At 44.9% G+C, this 25,053-nt stretch overlaps 1 protein-coding gene across 9 annotated transcripts in view; it reads left to right on the top strand.

Annotated features, from left to right (window-relative positions):
* Positions 1-25,053, top strand: part of nhsl1b (NHS-like 1b) — a 105,231-nt gene that overhangs the window by 77,316 nt on the left and 2,862 nt on the right. For 4 of the 9 annotated variants that reach the window (XM_056405738.1, XM_056405740.1, XM_056405743.1 and 1 more), the window contains exons 2-8: positions 6,609-6,761; positions 10,547-10,674; positions 13,098-13,302; positions 15,434-15,565; positions 17,603-20,914; positions 22,063-22,180; positions 24,280-24,318. In XM_056405738.1, coding sequence (XP_056261713.1) covers positions 6,609-6,761; positions 10,547-10,674; positions 13,098-13,302; positions 15,434-15,565; positions 17,603-20,914; positions 22,063-22,180; positions 24,280-24,318 — 4,087 coding nt within the window. Of the gene's footprint in view, positions 1-1,750; positions 2,009-6,608; positions 6,762-10,546; positions 10,675-13,097; positions 13,303-15,433; positions 15,566-17,602; positions 20,915-22,062; positions 22,181-24,279; positions 24,319-25,053 lie in introns of those variants that run through there. The other 5 variants (XM_056405739.1, XM_056405745.1, XM_056405746.1 and 2 more) reach the window with 3 other exon arrangements.

Consider the following 25,053-nt stretch of genomic DNA (forward strand, 5'->3'; position numbering starts at 1 on the left):
AAGGACCTGAACACAGTTAATATTTTGCTTATTAGTTTGATAAATCGCTTCAATGATAATCATCACATTATGATGATTCATTGTCTAATTGTTTTGGCACTAGTTTGCCTGACACTGCTCAGCTTTAATATGAAATGTTGGGGTTTCTATAATTACTGTAGGATCACTATGTAGTTATTATGGTTACACGTCGCCCTCTAAACCATAAATTTTAGTGAGAGACATGCTTGAAAATCATTTAAGATTGACTTTTAATAGGGTGCACTAAAGAAGAAAGAAACCCTATAAAACACTTCATAGCTCCTGCCATTTGGATCTCTGGTTTAAACATTTCAGCGACCACTCTTGATGACCTTGACATCAGGTGTAAGTAGTACTGATGTGTATGAACTTGTCTGCGTAAAAGCTAATGACACATTCCCCACATTCAAAGCTTCATCACTCAAGAACATAAGTGGCCAACTAATACTGAAAACAGGCTCTTAACAGCATACAGTAGACTGCAAAAACAATGAATGTTACCAACCAGTATACACACAGACAAATCCAAACAGCACTTCAGTGATGGGTCTGAAAGATTCAGATGAGCAAGGTCTAATAAGGAGGAAGGGAGGGAGGAGGGGGAATCCTTTTTGCTCACAAATTCAAGGATCATTTGCACTCCCATTCAAGCTCTTGTTGCAGCCCCCTCCCATCCTCCCTCTCGCCCCTCTACCATTTGGGCTGAAAAGAAATACGTTCGCAAAAGGAGGGGCTGTCCTACTCTTACGTGTGTGTGTGTGTGTGTGTGTGTGTGTGTGTGTGTGTGTGTGTGTGTGTGTGTGTGTGTGTGTGTGTGTGCTTGTGTGTTTGATAGATTGTGAGTGGATTGGACAATGGGAGGATTGTATGTGATCTATATTCATGTGGCACAGATTCAGTGGCCATGTGCACACGCAGCAGGCTGGGAGTGATCAGACAGAGGGTTGATAGAAAACGTCCAGAAAAAAGAAAAAAAAAAAAGATTTATATATAGATCAAAAGCATAATCCATTTTTGTTCTGGTTGTAGAAGGTGTCTGAAAACTTGGACTGAATTCTTGCAGTCCTCTTCTGTAACGGTGTTTTACAAACCATAAAATGGTGAAAATGAGATCAAACTAGATAAATGTCAGTGCATTAGTGTGATGTGTAATAATGTTTCCTGTTTGCATTACACTTTGCATGCAGGTGGAAGCTGCATCCTCCTGAGAATACCTTGTGAAAAGCTCAACATGTTTTTTCTTTCTTTCCAAGGATGTACAAGGTTCTCCTGCAGAGGTAGCTGATAGTTTAATTATATGCATAATTCCCCAGATGACTGCCGTGGCAGCGGAAGAGGCAGAGCACTGATTACTTTTCCAAGAGTTGAGCAGGGTAGAGAGTAAGGAAAAGACAGCAAGAGAGAGAATCAACACTCACGGCAAACCAGTGAGAGTGTGCCTGTTCGTTCGCAGGGTTTAACTTTCAGCTATCTTTTGAGTCCCGCAGAGCGAAGAGAAAGACAGCGTAGAGAGAGAAAGACAGCGAGAGAGAACGACTGATGATGAGAAATAAAGGGAGAGGCAGCCAGGACTCCTTGGTAACCAAAGCACAGAGGAACAGAGGGGCCGGTCCTACACCCCTCCTGCTGTGTGTGTGTGTGTGTCTCTGAGGACTGGACTGCCAGAGGGAGGAGTGGTGGTGGTGGTGGGGGGAGTGGTGGACCGTGTGTGTGTGTGTTTAGAGAGACAGACAGGAGTAGAGGCTCATTGTCAGCGTAGAAGACGCTCACACACACACACTCAGCCGTGAAGTGAGAATGTAAGCGGAGGAGAGCCGACGCCAGCCCTCCGTCATCCCGTCTTCTTCCCTGGATTTGTCCAGTTTCAGTTTTTTTGTGCCTCATTAGGGCACTTCTTTTTCAAGTGAGAGACACATACACTCAACGGGAATAATGGTTTTTATCGGGACCTCGTTAAAATCTGTGATTAAATACTTCAAAAGGAAGGGTAAGATTTTTTTTACTTCTGCTCAGTGCTGATCAGTAATTTGTGTTTTGAGTAGTTTGAACTTAGTTTCCACATTGAAAGTAAAACAAGGGAACAGCAGTTAGTTTAAATGAACACTGAAAAAAATTCCAAGTCTTGTTTTGCATCATTTCTGACAGGAATATTATTGGGGATTGAGTGCCTGAATTTCCCAACAGCTTTCCATTGGTTTCAACTGTTTTACATAACCATTTTCATTGCTTCATTTAGGCTTTTCTGTATCAGAAGTGAATCTATAGCAGCCTTAATGAGTTTTAAATTACTTTATTTCAACTAATGGTTTCTGTGGGCGTACTACCTCCTGCGCTTCCTCTGCTGAGCCCAGACACAACTCTCTGTTGCACCCTGTTACCAGGTAACCACTGGGCCAAGACTTCTCATAGCCGACAACTATTAGCACTAAATGACCCGACAGCATTTGTAAAGGTGGCAGCTGGAGGCGCTTAAAATCACAACTTGTTTATTTAGCTATGAATGTTTCAGCTAACTTGAGCTTGGTAATAAAGGAAGCTACACTATGTCTTTGTACCATGAAGATTATGGTTAGGAGGATTTGTTAATACTCCAATGCTATTATTTTATCAGTGGCTGTGTATTAAGCAAGTGAGTATGTTTGACAAAGACCTGGTTGATGCAGGGAAAGCTACTTGTGCAGAATATAATCTCAGGTGTATATATAGCCTGTGCATGTGTGTGTTGAAGTCAAGGCTGAGGTTATATTGTTAATCATCAGCTCAGCGTTTTTGTACTTCTTATCTTGTATCCATCTTGCACACGCCTGCACTTTGCTCCTTAGCTGAGCACCTGGGTATTCCACTGCAATCCAGAGCTTTTATTTTGCAGGAGGATGTAGACGCCTAGCTCAGCATTGCTCACTTTCAGTGGGTGTTCTGGAGGTTCTCTGTGGTTCATTTGTTCCATGTCACCAATGTGGATCAAAGCTTTTTTGCTAAAGTTAAAAAAAATAGTCTTTCAAGGGTATGAGGACTTTCTTGACATTTTACCAGTTAAAACATGTCAGTTAGAAAACAGTTCAGTCAGATTTTAGAGCCTGTAAAGAGGCAGATTTCCTCAAAGTAACTCTTAATTATGATGATCTTATACTTACAACCCTTTTGTGGAGCATAATTTTCAGGGCCACAATTGACCAATTTTTCCTTTGTATAGGATAAATCTATGATATATATTTAAAAAGCTAACCTGAACCAAGGTCATGCTGACCCTTATGAAACACAGAAAGTTGTATCATGCGGTAATGCTCAATACTGATTGGTGGGCAATCGGGGACCCACTTCAGGATTAACGTAGATACTGTCGATACAATTCGACCACTGTTATTAATCATGACAGCTAATACCTCTGGCGTGCGTGTGTGTGCAGACACTTTTTCCCAGGGATTACTGCAGGTAGCCTCCTGCACTTTAAGCTCTGATGCACCTTGTGGGTAGTTTGTCTTTCAGAGTTTTCAGCAGCCTGTTTGCCCTCAGTCTGTGTTTGTTAATGGGCGTAGGGAGAGAGGGGATGTGAAAATGGACAGAGGGATTAGTGAACTTCTGAAAGACTTTCGCGCCACAGTCCAGTGTGTGTGTGTGTGTGTGTGTGTGTGTGTGTGTGTGTGTGTGTGTGTGTGTGTGTGAGTGTGAGTGTGAGTGTGTGTGATGAGGGGCTAGGAGGTATTGTGGCACTGAAAGGCCTGATGTGGAGACTCATGCAGAGGGACAATAAAAGCTTTGTGTCCATAGTCACCGTGTTCTTGGTCTGCTTATAGCCTGACTGAGGTCTATTCAAGCCCCATAGTCAGAAATGGACGGTGGGGGAGGGCTACCTGTGTTGAGTGTGGGTGAGAGGGCAAGGGCATTTTAAATTTTGTTTGAAAGAAATTGAGTTTTTATAATCTTTACTTAGCCTGGCAGGATGATTCAAACATGTATTCTTAGTCACACACAGCTGCGGTGGCTGTGCCTTGCTCAAAGGTTGTGACATATTTTTGAGTGGATTCAAACCTGCTACAAGGCTAACCTTCACATTTACTGCTACAACTGAACCTAGTGTGAGTGTGTGGCTTTGTGTGTCAGCCTCGTGCAGCTCTCCAGTCCAAACTTGTGGTCAGACGAGTTTTGCCTCGTGATGTATTTGATTGATTATTCTGACCAATGCAGGCACGCTGCAAGACAGCGTGTCTAACCACAGGGGAAGACAATCAATACACACTATCTAGAGTGCTTGCACCCATCCCATGCAGCAAGCAGTAGGTGCCATAAGTGTTCAATGACTCCCGTCAAAACAAAACTAGTGATTAATCAAAAAAGATAATATGCACATTAACCGTTAAAGAAAATAATTGTTAATTGCCGCCCTGAAGACATTGATTCAACTGAGATAGCTATCAATCGGTGACAGAACATACACCACACTGCATTCCTGCAGCTTGTATTGCTTTGGGTGTTACACCTCACCCATATTGTTGTTATAGCTTCAAGCAAACAAGCGCTGTTTGACCCAGGCTTACTGTGTACATGTGATATTTGCACTCTTACATGACTGAGCAAGCAACAAATGGGAATGGGGAGTTTTAATTTGGCAGGAGAGGAAAAAAGGAGAGAGTACAGATCACAGACAAAAAAAAGAGGTGTTTGGGAACAGAATGAAAGGGAACATGAATAAACACAATGACCCTTCTCCTCTGCTGGAGCCACTCCTAACGGTCACCCATTCCTAAACTGCCTGCACAGACGTTACACTATTAATTACCAGCAGCAGCAGGACATGACACACTGCACTGTCCCCTATAAATCCACCTAAAAAACTACGTTTAAAGTTGTTGTACTCATTAAGTTGAAGATCTCTAATGGACACATATAAGTAAAGTTGAACTGGTCACTTACGTAAGAGCTTTGAAAAAGGCCAGTGTTGAATCCTGTCAGGATTATTTGTATATCAAAGCAGTTACAAACTGTCTCACACTTTGTCCATTGACTAAATTGAAGTTGCAGGCCCCCACCCTATACCTCTGCCTTGGAGCCCTTCTGTCCTCCCCCGACAGACACACTCACCATTCAACCTAGGATGGCTCATTAGCACCTGTGAAAAAACCCTCAAACAAAAACAGCCCCAGCCCCTTTACATGACCCGTCCCCTTCCTCCCGGTTCGTTCTCCCTCTCTCCCAGTCAGATGGACATGGTGTTTTGGTCAGGACAGGGACACACAGATGCTGGTCTTGACTAACCTTTTGCTGTTTAAATGGAAATAGTACTACATCCACGATCACCAACTTTGGCTTGGATTCGCTCACTTGGTAAGCCTGAACTTTAGATAATGTGTATGTTTTATTACGTTGATATTAACACCTCAGCTATTTGTTACAAAATAGGTTATTTTCTCTGTTTTGTGGAAATGGTTTCAACTTAACTGGTTGTGTATGTTGTGTTCCACATTGTATTACCTGACCTTGAATGTTGAGGTTAAAGTCAATGAATGAGTTATTGTTATTTAGACTACTATACTGTGTATTGAACGTTTATACAGTCGGGTTTCTCGTCAGTGGTGTTGTCATAATTCTTTACTGTTTCTTGAAAGGACGTACTCTGGCTTTGTAAGAATAAGGAACCTCGCTTTTGGTCATTTTCAGTAGTTTGTTTACATTTTGTGAGCTGGGTATCTGCTGGTCAGCAGCCCTGTTCAGACCTGGCATTAACATGCGCCTTGGGTAATCTGATCATTTAAAGTGATTTATTTGTGGTGGCTCGCCACAATATCCCCGCTGACCGCCACATACAGACTTTTTTTATTACTTTTATTTTTTTTACCATTTCAAATCGGTAAAACCTGAATTCATTGTGCAATGATTTGCTCAGCCCCTCCCTTCCGCTTTTTCTCTCTCACTCACATTGACAACGGACCTGTCTGTCATAGTTGGACTGCCTAAGAAAACAAGCACATCTGGTTTTAACAGGAATTGTGTACATGTATTTGCATATAGAGCGAGGAAGTGAGATCCAGTCACAAGCGGTCACCAGAGATGGATCTGGAGATACAGTTTTAATTCCAGATGTGAACGGATGTGCTTATAGCTGTCCGCCTGAGATCAGATCAGCCGAGGGGCATGTTAATGCCAGGTCTGAACAGGGCCGAAGTTTCCCTCCAAGTTTATCACTCGCCCTCTGAGATGTGTGTCCTACTAACTGTGGGATGTCTCAGATACGTGTCATGTTGTTGGTGTGAAGACTGACACCTCGTTACAAAGCACCTCGCTGTCCTTCCCCTTCCTCTTCTTCTACAAATATAGACAAACCCTTTCGGTAGCCAGTTCTACTTGGAGGGGAAAATTTCTGATCCATAATTGAAAGGTCTAATCTTACAATTGGTGAGCTGACGCAAAAAGTTCGTAAAAGTGCAAATTACATCATCCATTAGATTACAACTGTGGCTTGAGTTTGACAACAATAGTGTTGATGAATGATGAAGAAAAACATCCTTCAGGAGATCCACCATGGCCAGTGAAATTTGAAAGATAATGAATGATACACTAATTTCCATAACCTGCTGTGTGTGTCTGTGCAGCGGTGTCTAACCTGGATGAGGAGAGCAAGTGGACGGTTCACTACACAGCTCCGTGGCACCAGCAAGAGAACGTCTTCCTACCAGGCAGCAGGCCGCCCTGCGTAGAAGATCTCCACCGCCAGGCCAAAGTCAACCTCAAGACCGCACTGCGAGGTAAGGATGATTCAAATTGGATCACTAACCAAACTTAGAGCGGATCCATGAACACAGAGAACATCGGGGTTAGAGGAATCAGTTGGAAGGTGCTGGGTTTGCATTGTTGCAGGCTCACATATTCAAGGATTTGATGAATATTGTCAGGAGTGACACCAAACATCAATAGCCAGCAGTCCACAGCTTGAGGATTCATTAGCGAAATTTGTGCGCATTGAGTATTTTTCAGGACAGTCATTAGAAAAATCTTGGTTGTTTATTAGGCTTAACAATATATTTTCAGTTTATCTGCACATCATTTTCTCGATTGATGGATTCATTGCGTGGTCTAGAAAATGTCAAAAAGTTAGGAAAAGTGTTCCTTACAATTTCCCAGAATGCAAATGTAATTTGACATGTCCAAATGCCCGACCTTCAGCCAAATCAACCAAAATGTACACCATGACAAGTATCACTTATGGGAATGTTGATTGACATGATCACATTTCATGGCATCAAGGTGAAGACCCCAACACATCGAGTTCTCCACAGCTGTAAAAATGTCTAAACGTGTAATTTGTGTTTAGCCAACAACACAACAGTGTGAGATCCTCTTCTTCCTGTTTGTCCAGTACAATTAGACGAGATTAGGCACACTCTTGTTGGCAAGCAAACACAGGGAGTCAAGTCGCAAAAGAGTGACGACTTTCTAATATTCTCACAACTTTACCAGAACAGGAAGTGGGAAAACCAGTCGATACTGGCACCTGTTTTCACCCAGAGTTCCTGGGAAAGTTGCGTTGTGTCCGCCCATTCCTCTGATAAAGATTTTAGAGGCAGGTGGGAGAAAAGCTAGAAGTGTGTATATGGGTGTGTATGTGTGTACATGGGTGGTGTGTTACAGTAAAAGGATTGTGTACATGCTGGGGTGGCCTTGTGTGTCAGCAGATAAAAAAGACACTGAGATAAAGGGAGAAAGAGAGGTAAATGGAGAGGAGGCGTATGTAACGTGATGCTTAGGGTGTGTAAAGACTTAGTCACCTGCCGTCACACACTCACTCACACACACACACACACACACACACACACACACACACACACACACACACACACACGTTACCGTTGTCTTTCTCATTGTTTGACCCCTGTGCTGTTGTTGTTGCACATCACATCCTGCAATATTGATGTTGCTTGGTACGCAAACATAGATAAAACACCACCTGGGAGGTAGGATTAATGCAGCCCCCCTTTATCTTTCCACCATCCTAGCCTCCTATCATCACCTACCAGCCCCAGGGGTCCTAACTGAAAGCCAACAGGTGTCCAATGAGAGCATCTGTGCTGTCCATTTAAGTCTTGATGTTTGTTTTCGCTCTTGTCTCTTCCTGGGAAGCTGAGAGTGGCGGTCACACACTTAGTTACAGCCCAGCCTTAGGAAAATAAGTTTAGACCTTTCATAGTAATGACAGTTTTATTGAACATTATCTCTAAATACAGTGATACAACCATCTCTGTAGGAATTAAATGCCCACAATTCACATATTTATAATAGTTATAACTATGTGCTGTGTGTAAACCACGTGCAGCTCCTGTAACAAGTCATTCAATTCAGTGCCACCAGCATGGCCATAGCAAGGTACACGAGTCTGCTTTCTGCTCTGCAAGAATAATCAATAACCAATCAGATTGCAACGTGCATCCTCTCTTTGTTCCTTTCACACTCACATGGGTTTAAGCTCGTGTTAAGCGTCGAGGCTTTTGCGGACGGCTCGTCAGTTACAGAGAGCGTGCCAGCAGGTCCAAATACATCAGGGAACTAATTACTAATTAAAGAAATATTTTTCTTACTCCCCTCTGCATCCAAGCTTCTCTTACAACGTCAAACAGAATATCAAAGACAGTTAACCAATATAATCCCATATCCATCATCATTAGGTTCATACTTTGCATTGACAGTTAAATTGACTACCTTAAAGAAAAGTTGCACAGTAAATGGTGATGTGTTCAGGCTCGAACACCAGTGAAGAGACATACAAGGTCATAGGTTTTCTGCAAACTGGCGGACACAACCAGGATCAAATTGTATTTGAAAATATTTTTGGGGATTAGTTATCCAGGCTCTAAATATGTGTAGTATTCCACTTTTGACATTACACTGCCATTTCAGTGACTATCTTATGCACATTTTTGGTGCCTATTTGGTGCACTGATAGGCACCATGCTGCTTAAGGCCAGTTAAAGCAAATTTGTATGCTACTGTGAAATATAGATACATATACCCCGTTCATATCATTATATTATATTTGTACACAACATCCTTCATTCTCCTCTGGTGTCACTTACCCCTCCCTTCAGTTCTGCCTAGCAACAAGCAGCTCTCAGCTCATCAGAGCTTATTTATTTTATTAACTGTCACCAATCAGCTCCGCTCCCCGTCATCATGCTCATTATCATCATGCTTCCTAAATCCCTTCTTCCACACCACTGCCACATCAGCTTGTTGTTACAGTAGCAATGTTTGCCAACCCCATTAGGATCCATTAACTGACAGTATTATACATGCACCGGTGTGTCGCTCCGTAGAGATGGGCTGTAATTAGCTATGGAGATGGATGGGACATAAAAGGGATCACAAGCAGAATCTTTGAGGTGCAAGGCTAAAACGGTTGTGCATGTGCCTTGGTATACATGTAATTCACCAAAAGGTGTCTTGATTGGGCATCACACACTGAATAAATCCCCAAGATGCAAGATGAAAGACTGGCCCGGAGGGTTTTTTACATTTGTATGAATAATATGCAGGGAAACCCACAAAAATAGTCATGAAAGCTTTTAGGTTGGTACTGTAGGTGAGAGGGACATGTTCAGACTTTTTTCAAGATGTGCTTCATTAAAACAGATCCATGTAAGGTTTCCCTCAGTTTGTTAGATTTCGTTATCCCGCAGGCAGCAGTAGAAGCGCGGATAATCCTCTACTGTGTGTTTTAGTTGAGGCGTTAGAAGTAATACTACATGCATATAATTAGCTATTAAAACACCAGACAAAGGATGCACTATTAGATCTATCAGCAGACAGTCAAAGAGGGAGATGATGTGCTAAATGCTCCCTGAGACAAGGGGGGGTGGGAGGGGTGGTGGAGGAGAGGGGGACAGTTCTGCCATCTGTGTGTGACAGACTGAAACTGACACCCTCCTCTTTTGGTTGCACACACACACACATTCAGTTATAAACTCGCTTCTTATCACACACACACTCGCAAATACATCACACTCACATCGCAGCAGGTGGTGACGAGAGGAGGTGTGAGCAGCGCTCAGCAGCATCCAACAGGGACTGCACTCTCGTGACTAACACACACACACACACACACACACACAAATACAAAACCAATGGTATACTGTGTAGAGTTTATAAGTGTTACACAGCTATGTCTTATAAATATCAATTGTATAATGGGGTTATTGGCTGATTTATTCTAAATATGAATTATGCACAAATTACTGTAGCCTTTGAAGCATTGTGCATTCCATTGCCCCTGTTTGTATTGACCATTTGGGTCTGTTTAAATAGTCAAAGTTGTCAATGAGGCTGTATGGTTGGTGAAGCTCTGATAATATATTTGTTTTTCTCCAAACAGTAAAAATTGTTCTGCACCACAGTCTACAAAAGCTGTGTTCTAAGATGGGTTATTAAATAGAGATTTGTCATCATCATAGCTACCCAGTAAATCCTAATTTGAGCCAAAGATCTCATCCATCAAACTCTTTTGTAAATAACATGTCTGTTTTTCTCTGTCTGTTTTCAGAATGTGACAAGTTGAGGAAAGATGGTTTCCGGAGCTCCCAGTACTACTCCCAGGGTCCCACCTTTTCTGACCCGATTCAATCCACCAGCAGCCTGCAGGATGACGAGGACGATGAAAATGACAAGAAGGTATCCATATGCACAGCACACATACGTATTTCTATGTATTTATTTGTGGTTAACCTTGTAAGATAAACAAACAACTGTATAACAGTCAGTGGCACTGCATGTATAGTCTAGTGCTGATTTATCAATGCGACAACTCACCTCCAGTGATTTAAACAGTATCAGTCTGCCCTCTAGTGGTTGGGACTGGAGATATACATTTTATGAGTCTCTTCACAGCTTCTTTTCAGCTTTAGTTCAGTCTCTTCTCCCACTTTAACTTTATGATTTATATAAAGTTTATCAGTTTCTATCGGTTTTTTAAAAAAAGTTTTAGAAGTTTAGGATTTTAAGTTCTTTTACTGTGACTGACACTGTGATATGATCAGATTTTGGGATATTTTATTGGGATCAATGGAACATTAAGAACCAGATTAAAGTTAACAGTCACGTTCTCATGAAAAAGCACAGCTGAATTTAATGTTCAACTCACTCTGTCTGTCACAGTCCATTAATTTCATAGGAAGGTGATGGATGGAGAGAGACAGAGAAAAAGAGAGAGGCAGAGGTTAAGGAAGCAGACAGGGATAAAGTACAACAAGAAAATAAATCAGACAAAAACTATTACTACTATAAAATTATTCATTGCTCTTTTGTCTGGCAGACGATTAGTGTGAAGTTTAGAAAGTTTGACGGCCAGATACGCCTCCTCTTCTCTCTTTTGTCATCTCCCTATTTTTATTTCTCACACACAAAAGCTCAGACATGATATTTGGGGTCCTGAAAGGGCCAGCGAGTCTTTCACTGTTATTATCGGGGTCCCCATTCACCCCCGGAGCCCCTCGATGCCAGTCCCTCATTTCATGCCTGCCTCGACCTGTGACCTCCATAACATGCTGTTGTCTTTCTAAACTGTCGACTCCCATCTCTCGTTATCCGTGTTTGTACTTTCTGCACACTCACCCCCTTTCTCCCTCTCTTCAACCCCAGCCAATCCTCTTCCTCTCTGCCTTCCTTCCCCCTTCCTCTCTTCCTCTGTTTGTCCCCCTGTCCCCTCTTTTCCCCCCATCCCTTCCTGTTGTCCTGAGGCCAGTGAGCCTAACTTTGCCTGACAGTAGCTTCAAAAGGAGAAACAGGGCTCCTGGATGAGCCACAATGATGCAAAATAACAAGCCATGCTTGCCACCATACTCTTTCACTGAAGGCTTTTCCCAAAATTCTTCCCTCTCCTCCCCCTTCTGTTGCCTCCCACTTATTTCTCACATTTATCCATGCGTGGTCTGAATGAAAACACTAATTACCATGTTTTCTAGCCAGTCTGAGGGTTTGGATTGTCAGGGTAAACAGTAGTGGAAACAGGGACTTATTGCTGGGGTTACATTTGGGAGCTGCTGGGAAATGTATCTGAAACAAGATCACACGGAAGATTTCCTACCAGTTGTTTTTTTTTTCCCATGGCGTAAAAGCTGAAGGTGTTCTGGATGCAAACAAACTAATTTTGGCTGATGCAGTGAAAGTAAGGACTGATGGTTTTGCTCCTGAAACTGATCTTTAACCAGAGACATTCGTGGATCACTGTGGCTCTGAACTCAAGCTGGTGTGTCCTCACATTTAAATATTTATGTCATTTAATAATTTAAGCTCAAATGGACCTTGGCATTGACTTCATTTTTTTCACAAGTATTAATCTGAGGTTTTGCTGTTGACTAAACAGCTCAATTTAAAACATTGTTTTGTTTCATATCTGCAGTAAATTCTGCTCCACGAATGAGAACTCTTCTGACAGTTTAATGCATGAGTGATTCTCTCGCTTTTTCTCTTCACTTCTTTTTTTCCTCCCATCTCAAACTGCGCGGCCCGTTCACTCTGATCGTGTTCGTGTATGTTGTGTAGTGTGTACTGTACGTATGTGTGTTTCCATTTAGGTTTGATTGATCGTGAAATATGTTTACAGCACCACAAGCTAAAGGTCACAGCAGTGCAATATATAAAAGTCTGTTTATGTGCCAATATATCTGAACAGTTTGTCAGTTATGGTTTTGGACAATTAAGTTGTATAATATTCTATTCCCACTCACCTTTTCTTATATTCTTTTGACATTTTACATTGACGTTTTACTTTATCCATCAGTTCTGTGCTATAATTCAATACAACTATACATTTGTTTTCCATTGTCTCTCATTACCCTCCATCCATGTTTCATCTCTCTCACCTCCGTCGCTCTACTTTCCTGTCTTGCCTCTTTCTTCCCTTATGCATTCCGCTCTCTCCCTCGTCCCTTGTCATCTAAATTACCTGTCACTTTTCTTCTTCTTCTTTTTCATTCCTTGTTTCTATTCTGTCTCTACTCTCTTTCCATTCACCTTTCTCTCCCATCTCCCCACTCCTGTTCCTTACTTCATGTTCTACGTCTACGTCTCATTAAAACTTGCTCCCTCTCGTCCAGTCCACAGCTTCGTCGGTGGAGGACGACAAATCTCAGCTCTCCATGAGGCCCCAGACCCCGCAGGGAGGGGGGGGAGAAGGGGAGGTGTCCGAGGTTGACGGAAAGGTGATATGGAACAAGGCCGGAGCCCTCCCCACCCCGGAGGAGAAGATGAGGCAGGTGGCCCAGGCCGTGCCTACGGACATAGTCGCAATCAACGTCACAGGTACGGCACATGTCCTGACAACTGCACTCATTCAGCCATGTTGTCCATATCTCAACCACTAGTGAGTAGCGACCAGTCCCCATCAGTGTCCTGGTCCTCTAGTTCCAGATCCAGTAGAAACATAGAAATATCAAACTACCTCAGGTTTGATCTGGCCTCATCCATGGTGTCGATTCTGTAACATTAACCTCTCAATCTCTCACCATCAATCACACGTTTTGTTTTGTTTGTCTTAAAGGAATGTTCTGACGATTTGATTATCTGTCTCACCGAGCATTAGCTCATCATGTTTAATATGGAGAGTCCAAAAAAAAAGGGGCACAGTGTAGATGTTGTCCAAACATTGGAATTTGCAGTCTCCTGAACGTTTTGACCTACAAAACCTGAAATGTTGCAGAAGTAAAACTTTTGGGAGCCTGCAAATATCAGTGTGTCGTCGACAACACCTTTTTTTTATACAGAGAGAAAGCTACATGTCATAGTTAGCTTAGCTTAGCACAAAGGCTGGAAGGAGGAGGAGAGTTACCTTCCAACAAAAGTAAAAACATGCTTTCAAAAAAAATTTTCTAACTGTCTTTTGCATATACTGTATCTCACATCGATTGTCCCTTCTTACTCTCAGTAAGGCAGCAAAGAAAAAATAAGTGAATGAGTCCAATAAGCAAATTTGTCAGACTGTTCTTTTAATCAACCCTCTGTGGCTGAGTGGATATAGACTAATCAATTATTGTGCCCAGTCATCCACTGAGGGAAAAAAAACAGCTTGTGTCAGTCATGGGTGTCTGGCTTTTCTCCTGTATCTCTCTGTATTTTCCCCCCTTCCATCATGCTTCCGGGAGACTGACCTTCACCTTCCTTTATGCGTGTGTGAGCGTGCGTTTGTGTTTGAAAATTGTGTGACAGCTCATCCAAGGGTCAAGGCTTTTTCACTGACTTTATGTCAGATCACAGGGCGTTTGACAGATGAACACCCGTACAAAGCAAAATGTGTCAACGCTATTCCCATGTTAGCATGTCTCTCACATACATGCATATATTTGTATATATTGCATCTCATTCAGTTAGCAATATTGTTTAATATATTATAAGATATAAACTCACATCTGCATCATTTGAGAATAGGGTGTAAAAATTTCAGTTGAGTATCAACATCTAAATTTTGCTGGTGTCAAGACCGATATAACTGTGATCCCATCATCCTTTAGGCACTAATGAGAGCTTAATGTGGTCCCACTCCATGTAAATCACTGTTGACTTCATCTGCTGTCACCTTAGATTATTGAGAAAGAGAGAGTAAAACAGGCACAGAGAGAGATCAGGGACTTTCCTGTCACTTTGAGGGGAAATGTGATAGACACTATCTGCCCTCATATCAGTTTCTATTTCCCTAACGCCTGCAGGCCGTCCCCAGTGAGCCAGATAGCAGAAAGAAGAGCAGTTCATAGTGAGATATTGTTCTTCCTCCAGGGAAACTGGACAGAGAGTGAGAAAGATATTGAGAGGAATGAAAGACTGGGTGTGTGTTTGTGTATATGCGCGTGCTTGCTTCATCTCATATCTGTCCTGTGCATGTGTTTTTGTGGTAATAGCATGTATTCTACCTCTCACACACTGTATCTTACATATATGTCGACAGTTACTTGTATTCAGGGTTGGAAATCAGCCAAAAAAAGTAAAGTTTTCTTTACTAGACTGTGGCCCCACTTAACGCTTCACAGCCATTTTCTGCTCTAAAAACGAAGGCTTTGTTAGTAAAAGAGTGGAAATGGCCGGTGAATTGTTTTTCAACACTTTGGGTGGTGGCTGAAAATGGGTCAGTTCATCCAAATAAGAAAAAAACATTTTCTCACTTACCTCTAATATTATCTCAGACTTGTGTCTCAAAACCCTGAGCAAATAAAATCAAAACTCTCTCCATGGCTAGATATACCTAGATGGAAGAGAGAAAATGCCTCGTTATTTGGTTGAACTGACCCTTTAGGTTTCCCGCCCTGTTGACGTTGCATGTTCAACTCTTTTAAAAAACAAAAACAAAAAAAAACTGCATGTTGTTGAGTTTATTCCTTCCAACTAACCGACTGCTGTTTGCCTGTGTGTCCGCCTGCCTTGCTCTCGCCCTCCCGGCTACCAGGGGCAGTGTTTGACCGACAGGCGAGCATCCGGCGCTCCCTCATTAACACTGACACCGTGTCCCGCCGGCCCAAGAAGGTCAAACGCAGAAAGACAATATCAGGGCTGCCTGACAACATCAACCAGGAGCTAGGTATGGATCACTGTGGGGCTATATGTTGCCCTCTACTGTCCATAGACCTGTACCAACACTCTGGACAAGTAGCCCTCCTCCTTTCATGACTTCCTGTAACCTAACTCTATGGAATCATGTTTCCATCAACAAAACTGTATACTGACTGGACAATACACACTCCACTGGTATTGTTCTGAGTATGTCATATGGAGAAGGAGAGAATGACACATGCAAGTCCACAGTGTTGGATCAAGGCCCTGCAGCTGCTCAGTCTTTCCCTGTTTCAGTTACACACACCAAGTGTCCTCGTTTGCTCTCCTCCACCCTGTTTAACTGTATCCAACGCCAAGAACCAGTTATGAAATCCTTTTCAGTTGTTTTGTGGTTTCAATATTGCCCTTTTTCCTCCTCGAGAAACTTTTGCCATATTATAATCTCCTTTTAGACTTTGCCTGTTGGAAAATCATGTCACATAAGAGAAGTTAAGTACAGGGTTTGCCATACTTAAATACGTATTGTGTCATAATCCTTCGGGGTCAACTTTGTGCTGCCTCATTTCTGTGAATTCTGTGTGTTAATTGTGTTTCTGTGCCTTAATCCTGGGGCCATATTGATAATCTTAGCATGTGTCCCATGTGTGTCTTGCTTACCACCATGTACTGATTATCAGACGTTGGGCCTCTGATCATGGACAACTAAAAGCCCCCCCCCCTTCCTCTCTTGCCTCAATGTTTTCAGAACATATGATCCTCAAACCCACCAAACGCATGAGGGGTTAATAGCAAATATGAAGGTTCAGAGGTCCTTTACCCATAGTTACTCATCTGAGCTGGGTGTTAAGCAAACACTAAGCTCGCTAAGCCGACACTGTCCTGTGCTGACTTCACCGCGTGGCTGCTGTTTGTTTACGCATCTCTGAGCTGTAGGGTGACAGCAGTATTTAAGGAGAAAGTCGTTTCTCTGTGCGATAAGATTACCTGATAGGAAAAGAGCTTTAAAGTCTGGTTAGTGCCCAGCTGACGACAGCGTCTGAATGTCATGATTACTGGGCCGGGGTAATTGTCCCAGTGCTTCATCCCTCCCTCTCTCTGCTCTAGAGCTGCCTGCGAAGTAGACCTGCAGCTTAATCTATCGCAGCAGCAGCAGCAGCCAAGCTGTCACTCCAGCTTTTAGCAAAGGAGAGTGTATGTGTGGTTTAGAGACAGCGAGAGAGAAGAAAGGACGCAATAGTGTGTATGTTTTGGAATAGGAGCATCAACAGGAGAGCCACCACAGATGGGAGACACACTAGACATCCTTTCCAGTTTTACAGCACATTCTTCAAATTGTTTGTTTTCCAGCCGGTATGTTCAGCGTGTGTGTGTGTGTGTGTGTGTGTGTGTGTGTGTGTGTGTGTGTGTGTGTGTGTGTGTGTGTGTGTGTGTGTGTGTGTGTGTGTGTGTGTGTGTGTGTGTGTGTGTGTGTGTGTGTGTGTGTGTGTGTGTGTGTCTTTGTTATGTATCTGCGTGTGTGTGTGTGTGTGTGTCTTTGTTATGTATCTGCATTTCTGTGTGTTTGTATCCGCATATTCTGTATGTTCTGTCCTGTATGACTGCATGACTATCTCAGCACTGTATATGCGTGCAGATGTGTGTTTGTGTGTGTGTAGTTTTTGTGTCCATGTATGTGCTTGTTTGTGGCTGCCTCATGCCTCACCAGCTGCCTGTCCTGGACCCCAGGAGGCTATTTGCTTCTCTATCGAACTGAGCCAGAGCCAGATAAGCAGGGGAAACATAGTAGAGAGTCTCTTTCTCTTCTCCCTGTCTCCCCTCATATCCTGTCCTTCTTAATGAAGACCAGAAGTTATTAACACATGATGCAGGGTTACAACAAATCAAATTAATTAGCTTCCCTGTGATCGCAGTTTATCTGATAGTCTAGCTGAAGAGCAGAAGGCATTGTGGCTGAAGAAGTTATGGAGAGGAAAAACAAGGGTATTGGAGCAAGAAGAGAAAACAGGAGATACTTTGATCGATCACACATTCATCTTGTTTTCTGTCTTTCCTTTGACGGCAGCAAAAGGACGTGGTGGAGAGCTCCGGCCGCAATCCATGTTCATCCCGGGACAGTACTCCACTTTGGGCCGCGTTGGGAGTGTCAACTCAGCCCTCCGACGTTCGGAGACCAGAGACTCGAGCTGCCAGACCGAGGAAGTGAAGGTTGTACCCCCGTCCATGAGAAGAATTCGGGCACAGAGAGGACAGGGAATCGCTGCCCAGATGGCCGGCATTTCTGCTTCCTCCTCAACAGGAAGTATATCCATCTCCAGTAGTGACAGCTCCGGGATCTTGATGCTGCCACATCAGTTTAACGGGGACCCTTCCCGTTTCCACAGTCTGCCACGACAGGGCGCCAGGGTGTCGCTCAGCGCTGATCCCATCTATAGCAGCACCCCCATCAAGTCAGAAGAGCAAACGACACCTCAGAGGCAGATTGGAAAGCTTCAGGTTGATGATACAGTGGTACACATGAGAAACGTCCCAAGGACAGGCACCCTGCCCAGGCCCAAGTCTCAGGAGGTGAGGGGGACACAGTCCTGTGAGTGGGGTGGAGGTCCAGCTTGTGTAGTTTCCCCACATGCCGCCTATTCCACCTCACTCATCCCCAATGCCACCCTGTCTAGCTCCACTGAGGTCATTGCCCTCAACACCTCCGGTCAGCTGTCCCACTCCCCAGTCTCAGTTTATCCCACAGGCCGACCACTCAGTTTGGCTTCCTCCTCCAACCCTGACCCTCTGATCTCCAGTCCAGCAGCCTTCACCCACAGCTCCACCTGCCCAGCCTTGGCCACATCTACCCCCACTCATACACAACACGATTGCGGTCTGATCGTTGCAGCACCCGCTAGCGAGTCAGGACACTCAGACAGCAGCGTACACAGCCACAGCACCTTGGCCCCAACGCCTCCATCCTGTCTGCCAGAGGAGCAGTGGATCTATGACACACCAGAAAACGTGGTGGTCCCTCATCGCACTCTGACCTCCAGCTGTTCCACTCCTATTAACCAGCTCTATAGCAGCCTGGACCTCTCCTCCAGGACCACTACTGATTCAAGCTCACTCTATTCCCAGGACAACGATGGCTACTACACCTCCATGCACCTGGACTCTGGCCTGCGCTCTCGTAGCCATGGCAGTGGGCACGGGGCAGCAGCTGGACGGGCCACCAGACACAGCATGTACGAGTGCCGCGAGATGGCCAATCATGAAGACTCTGGAAGCTTGTACAGTGATCGCTCTCTATCTCGCAGCATCTCCCTTCGCAAGGCCAAGAAGCCTCCGCTGCCCCCAGCCCGTACAGACTCTCTTAGACGCAAGCCTGCTTCGAAAAAGCCCCTTGGAGGAGTTAGTGCCATCAGTGGTGCTAAAGAACCAAACGGCGCCATGCTTAATGAAACTCTCATTGCCAGTTTGCAGCAGAGCCTACAGATAGGGCTGAGGGGAGGGAAAGGAAAGGGCGCTTCACCGTCTTCACCCTCTCACAGCCCGAGCAGCGACTACGACGACCCTTGGGTGCTACGGCCACGCAGTCAGAGTAGCATCAGTGCAGGTAGCTCTGCAGCGTCATTAGTAGCTAACGCAAACTGTGGCGGCGTGTCTAACGTATACTCACTATGCCACGTGACGCCTGCTCACAGTGACACCAGCAGCTTGCGTTCAGACTATGCTGATTCCTGGGGTTATTACATGGACTACCCTCGTAACCATGGAGACCAGAGGGCGCAGACCCCTCCGGCCTCAGATAACATAACAGCTGGGCCTCACCCAGGAGGACTACAGAATGGAGGTGAGATTCACAGTAGCAGCCAGGCCCCTGGCGCTCCAGGCCAGGAGGGAGGGATGGCTGTGAAGCCCAAAACATCCACCTCCTCTCCGGACAGGGTGCACAGACTGACCTCCCCGTCTAGCGGCTACTCCAGCCAGTCCAACACCCCCACAGCTGGAACCCCAGTTCCCTCATTCGTCAGGTCCATGTCTCCCTCGGGCAGCCGGCCCAAGCCCAAAGTGCCTGAGAGGAAGTCGTCTCTCCTCTCTTCTGTATCCATGTCCTCCTCTTCCACCTCCCTCTCCTCCAACACCTCAGATTCACTGAAGAGCTCGGGTCCTCCTCCACCACCTCCACCCCTGCCCCTCTCCTCCTCCTCAGCTCCGAACACCCCTCTCAGCCCACCTCCACCCTTCCCTCCCCCTCTTGCACCAAGTTTGAGCGCAGGTTCCCCGACTCCTCCACCAGCTCCCCCATTACCAACCACTCCACAGGGAACTTCGTTGAGCCCGCTCCCTGCTTGCTCCACCTCCCCAGAATTCCCTCCTCCTCCATCCCCTGAAACGCTAATCCACCCCAGTTCGTCCTTCAATGGGAGCTTCAGCCCCCCCCCTCCGCCTCCCCCTCCCATGCCCTCCTTTGGGCCCCCTCCACCTCCTCCACTGCCTGCTTTTGTTCTACCTTCTTCCTCCCCCTCTCTAGTGAAAACAGTGAAGGATGCTCCTAAACCAGCTACTTCCAGCAGTCCCACAAATTCACCTAAGCCCCTAATCACCCCGTTTGCACTACAGAGTGTTCAGCTCCGCTCAGTCAAGCGGCCAGAGAAGGAGATTAATGGCAAAGCTCAGGAGACAGGGGTGGACCTCCTTCAGGGTCTAAAGCCCCATACCCTGGAGAAATCTCACTCCCAGGAGCGTCCCACTGTGTTACCCATGTTTAAAAGCTCCCCAGACGACGATTCACGTAATTCCTCACCATCACCAGTGTCAAAGCTCTTAGAAGAGTTGTCATTGGACTGCAGTATCACAGATGAGACACCAGATAGTGCTGTCTTAAATGGAAAAGAGGATCAGTGTTACTTTTTCTTAAACGGAAAGGAAACAGATGAGAGGCAGGAATCATTGCCAAGTCTCACAAAGAGCTCCCCTGTCAAACAGAAGCCCCCAGCAGTCTCCAAGAAACCCAAACTCTCTTTTCTGCCACCATTTAGCCCCCAACAAATCGATGGACAGGTTCCAGGTCAGCATGCGGATACAACCAGCCTGTCCAAAACAGAAGACGAAGTAGATGCTCGGCGAAGGCCGACAAAGGAAGAGGAGAAAGAGAAGAATAGTGAGCAACAGGAGGAGGAGGAGATTTCAGAGAGCTCTGAGCCATTAGCAGAGAGCAGTGAAGCATCCTCAGAAATCCAGGACGAGCCCCACATCTCTACTTCTGCTAACCAGGAGACAAATCTTGATCATGGACTGTGTACCTACGGAGAGGATCAGGAGGAGGATGACGAGGAGGGAGATGGAGCAAGCAGCACGACTGGATCCATCAGCTCCAAGGAAGACGACGCAGGTGAGTCTTAGCAATTTATTTAGCTTTTTTCACTAAATTAGAAAACATTCAGACTTTGTGAAGAGCAAACACTTAAATTTAGTGGTGTCAGTCAAAACCTTTACTGATGAGTTATGTCCATTACCATAATTGTACACTAGTTAATGGTGATGCTGCAGCCTGCGGCCAGCTCCTCAGGCAGCTGTGAAATTCATTTTGCCCTCCAAAGCAAAGGAGCCAAACTTGAAACTGCAAGCTTTTAAAGGTTTGAAAACTGTGAAAAAAGCGCAGTAGTGACAGCTTATCACCGGGACAGCAGTGCTGCAGCCTCTTGAATTCATTCTCTTACTCACTCTCTTCTGCATTTTATATGCAAACATCTCTTGTGGCTACTGTCCCTTCATTTTTCCCTGCATCGCCCCCCCCCTCTCCCTCCACCATCCATCCTTATTTTCAAATATCCATTTTGCCTCTCTGCTTTTTCCCTCTTCTTTTCTGTTAATCTCTTATCCTCAGTCTGTCCTACTCAGCTCCTCTCTCTCTCTCTCTCTCTCTCTCTCTCTCTCTCTCTCTCTCTCTCTCTCTCTCTCTCTCCTCTCTCTCTCTCTCTCTCTCTCTTCTCTCTCTCTCTCCTCTCTCTCTCTCTCTCTCTCTCTCTCTCTCTCTCTCTCTCTCTCTCTCTCTCTCTCTCTCTCTCTCTCTCTCTCTCTCTCTCTCTCTCCTGCTCCCTTCTCCCACTGAGGTAAGGGGGGGGGTGTCCCATGGGAGATGCTTTTCGTGGTTGATGGGAGAAGGGGGAGGGGCTCCGTTGTATCAGAGGGGAGGGGAACAGATCTGGTAAGGGGATGAAGGGGAGGATGGGGGAGAGCGTAAAGTGAGACTGCCTACAGCGGCTCAGGCAGTCGAAGCGCGGAGGTTGAAAGGAGGAGGAGGAGAAAAGAGACTGAACTAGAGGAGAAGAAAGGAGAGGGAATCTAGAGACAGAAAGAGAATGTAAGAAGACAGTCCAGCACCTCCCCGGTACCACTTCAGATTTCATAGCCTGCCAGGTTAATGCGACAGGATGGCGGATTCATGAGCATGTGCAACCTAAAGTGCGCATGGTTTGTTTGTGTGTGTGTGTGTGTGTGTGTGTGTGTGTGTGTAACTTGTATGTTCCTCTGTTTCAGGTGAGGTGTTCGACTCCAGTACGGCTGAATCGTCTCCGTCAACCAACGGGGAGAAAATGGTGACCCCGACTCCCACACGGCCCAGAACCACAGAGGACCTCTTTGCTGCCATTCACAGGTACCATGATGCACTTCTCTCTTTTACGCCTCTTGTCACTCCACTTCATCTACTCCAACTTCCTCACTCCTCACCGACTTCAACTCCCGATACATAATTTAGTCCACTGAGCTAGTTTATTTTTCCTCTAGTACTCTGTCATTCCACTTTCTGTTTGTTTGTTTTCCTCCCTCCTCTTTCCCTTTTTTTTTCTGTCAACATCTCATTCCCTCTTTCTCAGCCCCCTTCCCATAAACCACAACATATCACCCTGAACCCCCCCCCACCCTCACCCTCACCCTTCAATCCATGATTTCTGTTTTTCAATCTCCCTTCCTCTCCTCTCCTCCTCCTCCCCCTGCCCTCCACCCCTCAGCCATAACTTTACCCAGCGCTGTCCCATCTGCACGCGTATGCATCTGTCAAATAACTGGTCTCCGGGGTCCCTCCCAGCCGGGGAGCTTTTTCTGATTCCGGCCATTGAAGGGCCACGTAGAGGCAACAATTTAGGAAGCAATACGAGTCAGTAGTCAAATGTTTATCGAGGCATCTGTGTTAGTGTAGTCAAATTAGCATTGCTCATTCTCAGCAGGAGAAAAGGCTGTTGCTTCATCCATTATTTAACCACTCGACACCCTCTGGTCTTAATCTAGGTTAGAGGCCACCTGAGAGACTGGCTCGTGCTGTTTTCTTCCTCCCTCTCTCTGTTTCTGCCTCTGCTCTAGGGTATCTGACATATATTGTATACGTGCTTCCGTGCTTCAAAGAGAAGCACACACATAAATTTCTCATGCAGCCCGCCAGTTTGTGTTTCGCGGTCACGTGCAGCGGCAGTCGGGAGTTCTCTTGAGCATCACAGGATTTCATTTCACAGGATTTTATCTCTGCGGGCAACAGATTGTGTATGTATTTATGGTGCAAGCGCGATTTATTGTGCAGCTCAATTATACATGAAGATTGTGTAAGTGTGCGTGCATAAACCTTACCATCAAACTCTTGTTTTGCACTTGCTTTTCTGTGCTCCTCCTCCTCCTCCTCCATCACACCTCGCAAGTGTAGAACATATAGAGGCATTTATCATAAGTGGGAAGTGCAGATGGACTCCTGGCTGTGCTGTTAACATTATGAGAGGAGTTAAAAACTGCAAAGAATGAACTCGGCTACTAATTCATTTAAATCCATTTGAGTAATCTGAGGTTAGATTGTTGACATTATTATGTAACATTTTTTAATTCAAAAACATGAATATATGCTGCACTTTGAAATGCAAGCTTTCAGATTCATATACTTATATATACACAGTTTTCAATAGCGTCTTTCTGGCACAGATGTTGTCTAACTGCTCCTCTGACTTGTTTCCTCTCCTCCTCTCATCTGTCATTTCACTTCCCCATCTTCTCTCTCTCCCTCTCTCTCTCTCTGGGAGAATGGAGAATGATGAAAACCTTGAATGGAGTGTCTTCACAGCTGCAGCAGGAAATACAACTTGTCTGGAGGGAGGGAGATCCTCCAAACCAAATGCAATACAGCCAAGAGGAGATCGATCAAGTGCTCTGAGCTGCGTCTTATATTGCAGACCTGTTTACCTATATAACTGACGCTGGCCTCGCTGCCATCCATTAGTCCGTATTTTGGTTTTCGTATTTGTGTGTTTACCACTGCGAGTTCAGTATGGAGTGGTCTTGGTTGACTGAATTCAGGTGTGAGTGTATGCACGTGTGAGTGTGTGTGAGAAAAATCTTATGTAATGCTGTTGGGCTAATGTGGCGAGGAAGCTCGCAGGGGACGACGCAAGATGGAGGTTGAATTTAGGGCACAGACTCACATTATGCAGTCTAAATCAGAATGCAGACTTAGTCTCACACAATTCATTTCTATCCTTCAGTCCTCCCTCGCATTTGACCTTCAGAATTATTTTTCTCTACAGGTTTTTTTTTGTCCTCTATGGAAGAACTTTCTGTAGATCTAATCTGAGGATTAAGGATTTTGTCTCACTGCACCCTTCTCACTCCTCTCTTTACCTTGAGCATCAAATCTCTCTTCCTTATCACACAATCTGTATTTTTCATGCCTTTAATCATTTCTGTCTCCCCTCTCATCCTCTCTCCTCCCCTGTGCAGAGGGGGCATGCAGTGTGTGGGTGCATCCTTTCTAGAGAGGTGCGAAGTGGCAAGTAGCCCCTTCCCTTTAATTAGCAAGCCTTGTTTCTGCCAGCGCTGTGATGCTACCTTTGGATTAGCTGCAGTAATCCCATGGTGCAACCCCCTGTACCACAGATTAATAAGGCTGTCTCACTGCTAGCCCTAATCCCCCATATTCTACCAGTATTGAGCTTTATTGCTATGCTTTAGTGCAGGAGTTATAGACAGTGTAGGCTGGGTGGTGCAGTCAACCACTCTGATACTCCCTGCTGAGAGGCTGAATTGTCCTTGTGTGATTAAAGCTGCTTTGGGCACTTCTCCCAGTTTGTGTTGTTGAGTAATTTCATTGTGCCGCGTCTGAGCTTTCTTGCAAAGTTGCAGCGTCTGCAGCTTCTCTTGTAAAGACTCATTGGATTTATTTAATGATAATATATAACTCTTCTTCTCATTACTCTTTCCTTTTTTTTTTTTTGAGAGTGTCCACATCACTCAGTGCTCCTATTGTCTGCATTTTTTTTAAAGATTCGTGCTGTGATGCATGATTGCTGGGGGCAGAGCTGACATATGGCAAATTTGGGACAAAGATTTGAAGGCATGTGGGCCAAGTATTTTAAGTGCAGTTTTTATTTTATTTAAGCTTCAGCAACACAAACATTCACAAGGCTGAGCTTTCTGCTCACATGTATGAAATCCCATATGCTGCACCCTAATTTTAATTTAGATAATTAAGTCTGATGTAGTTTCCTGACAACA

This window comes from Seriola aureovittata, chromosome 19, assembly GCF_021018895.1.
Source record: "Seriola aureovittata isolate HTS-2021-v1 ecotype China chromosome 19, ASM2101889v1, whole genome shotgun sequence".
Lineage (NCBI taxonomy): Eukaryota > Metazoa > Chordata > Actinopteri > Carangiformes > Carangidae > Seriola > Seriola aureovittata.